Source organism: Zalophus californianus, chromosome 6 (assembly GCF_009762305.2).
Source record: "Zalophus californianus isolate mZalCal1 chromosome 6, mZalCal1.pri.v2, whole genome shotgun sequence".
Classification (NCBI taxonomy): domain Eukaryota; kingdom Metazoa; phylum Chordata; class Mammalia; order Carnivora; family Otariidae; genus Zalophus; species Zalophus californianus.
Genome location: NC_045600.1, coordinates 115921747 through 115929706, shown reverse-complemented (window position 1 = coordinate 115929706; position 7960 = coordinate 115921747). Strand labels below are relative to the sequence as shown.

The window sequence follows — 7960 nt, the reverse complement described above, 5'->3', positions numbered from 1 at the left end:
TTTCTCCCGATTTGCAAAGAAGTAAAAACAGCATACACGTAACTCAGCAGCTTTGTGAAGCTCCAGAAAGAAGTGTCCTGAACATTAGGTAGGTTAAGTAAGTTTGCTTTTAAAAACCCATGAAACTTTCGTATTTTCTAGTCCCGGCCCCCTCCTCCCCCGACCTCCCTATAGTCTGGTCTCTGACACATATTCAGGCCACTTGTTTTCCAACCACATCTTTTTTCTTGGTAGTGTTTGATCCTTATCTGACAGAAATTGTTACAGATGTCACTCAGTGAACGGCTTAGCACTGACCATCGGCTTAAGGTGGAGAGACGACGAGCAGGAGATCGGAAAACGTCTACGTCTCCCGGGCTGACTTCTCACGTTCAACGGGGAGCGGTGCACAGGGTCCGTTACAACTTTTACTCAGAACACTTGTGGCCTTCTCTTTTACTTTTACTTCCGCGTTACTTCACTTCACAATTATTGAGAACATACTTCAACGTGATCCACTATGGCTGATCTTTTTGAATTGCTAATGTTTATTCTGGAGAATAATTTCAGTTCCCCAACGCTATGGGAGGTTCTCAGTACGGTCTGCCCGGAAGAGTTGGGCCGACCAACGAATACGATGCTCCCGGCTCATTTCAAATAGCCCCCCAAACATATTACGCAATTAGAATACCCAAGTGTTACAAACACCTTTACTCCACACCTTAACAAGGGAAATTTAGAGGTTAACTTTAAGTCTTTAACTAAGAGACTCCCAGAGTTGGAGTTAACATTTTTCTTTCAAATTTGTACTACCTTAATAAGAAAAGTCACCACTGCAAACGGAATAAGTTATTTTATTACAAGAACAAAACAGACTTGCTAATTTTGTCTAATTTCACCCATATTACAAATGTAAAGTATATATTATCATAGGATGTAGGTTACTGAACTCCAAAATATTGTGCATAAGTGAAATAAAGTCAACTTGCAGAATTAGAACATTAAAGTATCTACAGTCATTATAAATAGTGCAAAGTATATACCGTATCTACAGCGCGGGGGCGGGGTATAAACATGTGAAAATGAGCTTCTTACGGAACAGTCAGAACATTTGTTTGAACAATTTAAAATATTAACAAGGGTGCTCAAATACAGAACTAACCAAGTCATTTATTTTTTCTCCTTTTTTAAAAAAAACTGTCGAGCTTCTTCCCAGGCCGCCTGAGGAAATCTGTTAGCCAGCTCGAGATAGTCTTGGGAACCAAGGGATTTTCCTGAGAGGAAAAAAAGAAAATGGTTAAATTCTTTGAAGTTTAAGCAACTGAAATTATTTTGATATCAGACTACAGAATGGAGACATGCACTTCAAATAAACCATGATGTAAGTTTATATAAAGAAGGTAATTGATCTATACCTACCTACAGCATAATATATATATATGCACATTTTAATCACAATTTATTTGTGATTGCTTCTAACATATTCAGATATTAACCCCTCTGTAAAACATTACAAAAAATTGTTTTTGGATTCCAGAATAAGAAAATAGGGAAAATAAGTATGAACAAAATAAAATGACAGATATTCCATTCTTAAGATAGGCTTGAAATTGTAAATCTGTATGTAAACTTGACGTTTGTCACCTAAAATAGTCTAATTTAAAATATTTTAAGTATAACTTTATAAAACTCAAATCTGGCATTCAGTCATCTGACAAAGCAGAGGGAATGAGTCAGAACTTTATTGGTTATTGATGTAGGCAAAGGAAACAGTCTCCTGCTGGGCAGTGATCAAGCAGCGAGTATTTGAACACCAGAACTCTTCTTTAGCAATAAGAATGTGGTGCTACCAGGCGCTACTTTACACTTACAATGCAGAGCTTCACCTGGGCCATGAACTCAAAATGCCTTGAAACATTTTATGGGGACTAAATCTAAGCAAAAGGGGAACAGACATCCAAAGTGCAGACTGGCACTTAGTGTGGCATAATCGTTTCTTTTAAACCAAGTAAGCGTATCAGGAGTTGTCACTAATATAACGATGACCCTTTCTGACAAATGCAGAGAACACGTCCCCATTTGCTGTATTGTGGATTAAGCCCACTGTAATTGGGGAAAGCATGGACGTCAGAGAAGATGGGCCCTTGGAAAAGAAAGTAAGTTGAAACTCCCACAGGCCTCAGCCCACCAAGCAGACAGAGAGGCAGTTCTTGGGACTCTGCCTGCCAGATATGGAGCAAATAGTGACTCATCCTTACAGCCAGGAGAAAGGAAGAAAAAAGAATGTCTATACTTCTTACTGGCAAAAAAAAAAATTGCTGTACAATTAAAAATGAATACATTAGAAGATTTTTCAAGACATTTTCATATATTCAAAATTTAAGACATTGTTTTATAAGAAATAGTAACAAATTATACTGATTTCTCCCACATAATCTCCAACAGCTTAAAAAAAAAAAGGCTGTGAGGAAATCTGGGCAGACCTGAACTTGCACACTAATTCTGGCTTAGACAAAGTATACCGACAGTGATGTTGACTGGAATTTCTGAAAAGGGCCATAGCTTTCTGTTTACTTCTCTGAATTCCTGAATCAATAAAACATGACTTTTTTTCATATTGTTACAGCTTTATGTTCTTTTCTATATACTTTTCAACACCTGCCCCCTATAGATAATTGGGGCCCGTGTGTGTGTCCAAGGTCACTCCCCACCCCTCCATGTAAGGGCCAATCGGTGGGTGCCCTGGAGGGTCCGGCTGGGAGTGGGCCTCTAACCACTTTAAAGACTATCACACTAATGGAAGAATTGGGGAAAATCTGTATTAGGGTCTCATTAATCAGAGATGCTGTCCTGACAGACAAAGAGCAACTTGTACTTCTCAATTACAGTGTGTATAGAATATTTAAAAAAGTAAAAATGCACTTTAAAATTCTACATCTCCAGCTCTGATCACAGGAAACACCTCAGCAGGTTCACTACAAGAAAAAAAAAACTTGTAAATCTTTTGGCCCCTGAACTCTTGCTAATCTGATGGCTTTTTCTCCAAGTAAAACAATTTTATACTTTTTATTTTCAATAAAAAAATTCAAGTACTTGAATTTAGGAGGGAAAATATGGGCTACTATCATTAATAATTTTATTCTGAACACAGATAGGACACCAAACTGATGTGATTTTAGCATTTATGTGAGGGAATGTAGGCCATGTAGAATGATCTGCTTGTCTCCTGTATTATGAAGCAGCTCTTTAGTAACTATTCACCATTTATTGTATCTTGCATGAGGTGAATATAAATTACATAAAGATGTTTTGTGCTTTTCTTTTACTTCCATAGATTTCTCTGTCTATTCTGATGCATTCATGCTTGATAAGAAAATTTGTTTCTTTACTCATTGAAATATACTTGCTATCCGGATCTCAAATGTTTTAGGTGATGTAATAAGTTGATTTCTGTAACAGCTCCAGAGGGTGGAGTTAGCAACATGTCTGTTCGGCTAACAAACACACGGCATTTCATTTCAATAGAGACGTACCTTTGGGCTGATACGACTGGTTATCTGCCTGACCTGGAGTCTGTACAAAATCCTGTGTGAGACAAGAGAAGTGTTTTTATACCAAGGCTAGGAACAGAGAATTTCGCTGAGGGCAGCTTTAAATATGCTTCTGAATTCTGAGACAACTATCTTTGCATATTCGAATACTTTGGAGCCCAAATATAAAAGCTTAAGAAGCTGATGTTCAGGTTCTCTTAATTTAAATCAAATAGGGATGACTCACGTCTTGCTACAGATCAGCAGGGGCTATGGTGCTACCTACTGTAGAAACTACAACTTTATTTCAGCTAACTGAAGGCTTTAGCCAGATTTATTATCCTAAAATATTGACAGGTTTTTAACAGTTTTAAAAAAAGCATAATTCTAAAAGCCCTTATATATTCTGCAGCTAAATCCTAAAAGTCGAGTAATTTTACTTTTAGATGGAAAGTGAAAAATATCGTACATAATATGTAAATTTTTCAGAAACCTATGACAAACCACCGGCTATTTTTAGTATCATTTTCTAGTGGCTATTAATAATCTAACACAGGGGAACCTCCAAGAACCATTCTATAAACTAAAATCTAATATATATTCCTTCCCCTGATAATAATTACTTTTAGAAAAAAATCCTGATTCAATTTCACTAATCTAAGAAGCTATCCCAAATAAGAAATTTCTGTAACATGTACAAACTGTGTGTCCAAACGTATGTTAAATGTGTTACATTAAATTACATTTCAGTGTGTGTCAGAAATACTTTAAGAACAATACGAGATGAAAACAACTAATATGTATGTTCTTTACTTTAGATTCTGATATCATTTGTATTTTTATAAATTATTTTCCAAGCAGCTGAAAATGTAAGGGACTAAGTTGGTACAGAAGCAAGACTGTCCTTGCTCAACCATCACTGTCTTGGGTGAGGCCTCTCTGCCCATCACCCCCCTGGTGGTCCCCATCCCTCTTCCCTGCCTTCCTTTTCTGCACAGAGCTTAACGCCATCGGACATGCTATTTGTTTGACTTATTTTTGTTTTTTTGACTCTCCCTACTTTAATGAAAGATCTATAAAGGCAGGAATTTTTATCTCTTTTTTTGATTGCTGTATTCCCAGTGCCTAGAGCAGTGCCCAGTACACCAGAGGCACTCAAAAATTACCTGTTGAATAAGAGAATGAATTTTAAGATCACAGTCTTAAAAATCCTCTATACTGTATTTTCTATTTAATTTTTAATCATAAGTCTTTAAGAATATGAAAATTCTTAAATGTTGGTATGATGGTTATGCAAGACTTAAGATTTTAATTTAACCATAAGATTTAAAAAAAAAAATCCATACCCTACCTGTGGATCTGGATAGCTTTGACAAAATTTTCAGAAAATAGAACCCAGATTCAAAGAGAACAACTAAGCTGAAAGTAGACATTTCTAAACACAACTGATCTAGTTGTGTTTATTAACTGATCACCTAATAGAGGATAGTTTAAAAAATGTAAACCACTAACTGCTATCTAAGGTGAAGAAAGCTTGAGTCTTTAGCCATCCCAACCAGCTGGGCAGGATCGCATCCTTTCAACAGTGATATACGTATATTAGCCAGAATAAGGAACAACACTAATACAGAGCTCTGCTTTCTGTTTCATTATTACGAACAGAAAACAGTCTGTTAATCACATGTATGTCATGGAACAAAAACACACTGGTTTTTATGGTAGAACGTTTCAAAGAAAATGGAAGATTTTCAGCAATTCAGGATTAACTATTAGCAACTGTTAAAGAATAGCCCACTTGATTTTCTATTGTTAGTTGACTGAGTTAATTTAGATGTGGAAACATTGCTTTACTTTGCTACAGCGCTAATTCTGATTCCCATCCTATAGACTTGAGCTGGATCAGAAAAATATAAGGCCATTCTTACAAGCGTTAGAGCTTTTTACAAAGCAATATAACAGGGTTTTATTACACATACACACATGTGCGTATGAATCATACTTATTTAAAAACTTACAAATCAACTGAAGTTTTACTTGATCTTTCTTCTGCAATCCTTATCTATTCCCTGTAGCTAGACTAAAAGCTAGATGAATGTAAATGCTAAAGCCTTAAAGAAGTCTGGACATCTTTTTAAAAACATTTCCTTGGTGTGGGTTTACCATTTTGTCAACTGAAAAAATATCCTTTTCTTGAAATCCTCCACGTAGAAGTTATACAACACTCAACCCCAGTTTTACTACCCTCATATTTTAGAAATTAATTTTCAAGCACAGAAATACGTGCAAAATTTAAGAGATACTGTGGATGGCAAGAATAAACAGCTGGTTCACTTTTACTTTTCAACTGCATTAGCTTACACATAAAGCCAGAGGATCAGGCATAAGACAGAAGGTACCTGAATGAACGTGGCCAGTAAAACACAACTCATCTCTTGCTCCAGAATGATCTTGTTCTGACGGTTGTTATAACAAGCAGCGATAAGTGAAGGGAAGAGCACTTTGATCAGCCGTGGGTCACTGAAATACTGGAAGGGCAGCTGGCAGAGCTTCTGCAGCACCGTGGGGTGGCGGCCAGACTGTACAATTACCTGAAACAGGAGCGAACCTAGGTCAACTGCCAGAAAGCTGGGCCCGCCCTTCCTCCTGCATCCCCCAACAGTGTCTGGGAGAACCATGGAGAACAGGCGGAAGGTGTGTAAGGAGAGAGAGAGAGAGAGAGAGAGAGAGAGAGAGAGAAAGAGAGACTCCGAACTCCTAAGAGATATTTGAAAGGAACAGAAAGTAAAGAAATCTCATTTCCTAACTTAAGGAAAAGATCCCCAAAGTTCTGCAGCCATTTATACTCCACAGTGAAGAGCAAGGCTGCCATGGGGAGAGGATACCTCTGAAATGGATTCAAGATGCACACTGCTTTAACAAGCGCCTGCCCCCATTCCCCTTAAAGCGGAGCAGCCCTATGCCCTGAAACCTGCAAAGAGCTCGCTCAGAAGAAAGATGCCCTCTCTTACCTAGCCTCAGCCCGCTGCAGTCCTTCCCTAACCTAGCTCCTGACAGACCTCTTCAGTATGCAGATGAGCCCTTGGAAAGAAAAGGGGACTGACTGTAAGGGGAGTGGGAAGTTTCAGCAAGCACAGGCTCCAAAAGATCCTTCCTCTGATCCAAACTCCTTATCTGTGTTTCCATCAGTGCCATTGAGTCTAAAAGGAGAATTGTTTAGATAAATGAGACTCTTGTCTTGAAGCAGTCTAGGTTTACAACTGTGTACATTTTAAGAAATGGGGCAATGCAATTAATGGGCTTGCAGGGAAGCCCTCCTAATTTACTCCCTAGGCCTACATGATAAACTAAGAAATGTCAAAATCAGGTCTGTTTCAAGTAACCTTGATTAGACGGTTCTAATACGAAAGAGCTGGGTGACCCAAAGCCCACTTCTTGGTATAAGAGGAAGCTCACAGAAAGTTAGGAACACTGTAAAATCTAAGGTCAGGACTGTAAATTGTACTTGGAAAAACATAATTTTACAGGTACACACCCAGACAGGACTGCATTCAAATTAAAACCAGAAGGACAGAATGAAACAGCAGAGGCAGGAGAAACATAAATTACAGGGATTTACAAGTTTTCAAAGTACTTTTAACAATACTTTAAGAACACACTCTCAGATGATAATGCAGTTTGGTTTAAGAACAAAATCAACAAAGTAATAGTTCACATATTTTAGTTCAATAGCTAAAATGACATCAAAAACCTTTAGAGAATGTTGATAGGGACTTGTTAATACCTTCAAATCCAGCAGGAATTTTAAAGACTCACAGTGTGACAATTCAGCACATGGCTATGTGCTGCCATTTCTGACCACTGGCTGAGAAAAATATGTCCCATCATCTATTTTACTGATAAAGCATTTACTTAAAGCTTTATTTTAATTATTAGCTACAAATTTTGTAGCACAGCCAAATGACCACCACTTTAGAATTTATAATGATACCATTATTCCAAGTCTCTTTTCCCCCTTGTCCAAAAATGAAGCGGAAGTTTTTTTCTTTGGAACTTCATTGTTAAAATGCTATTATTGGAAGATTCACTAATTGCAAAGATATTAAACCGGTCAGTCTGGCTGGCACAGGCACAATGGTAACTTGAAGACAACTGCTGGTTCCTGGTAAATGAGCACAGAACGTGCAAGCTTAACGAGAACTTCCTCCCCCTGGACCCCTGACCCTCACTGGGCTGCAGGAGAGCCCCTCAGGGGTCTGTCATTCCCATACAGGAATGGAGCTGGCTCTTCCTTGCTTGTTGAAGGAGTGAGTTTACAGAGGTCACAAGCAGTGTGGTGAGACAACCTGCCAGAGGCCACTACTTTTAAGTCCCTGTGGTGCAGAAGACACAAATGGATGTAGGAAGTTTGGTCACCTTGGGTAGGGTGTTCTACCCACAGGATAACCCAGGAT

At 38.1% G+C, this 7960-nt stretch overlaps 1 protein-coding gene across 4 annotated transcripts in view; it reads right to left on the bottom strand.

The window, feature by feature from the left end:
- Nucleotides 1–7960, bottom strand: part of SCAPER (S-phase cyclin A associated protein in the ER) — a 537265-nt gene continuing 529305 nt past the window's right edge. For all 4 annotated transcript variants that reach the window (XM_027570918.1, XM_027570921.1, XM_027570919.1 and 1 more), the window contains exons 30-32: nt 5906–6097; nt 3513–3564; nt 1–1253 (exon numbers count right to left, since the gene is read on the bottom strand). In XM_027570918.1, coding sequence (XP_027426719.1) covers nt 1150–1253; nt 3513–3564; nt 5906–6097 — 348 coding nt within the window. In that variant the 3' untranslated portion in view covers nt 1–1149. The remainder of the gene's footprint in view (nt 1254–3512; nt 3565–5905; nt 6098–7960) is intronic.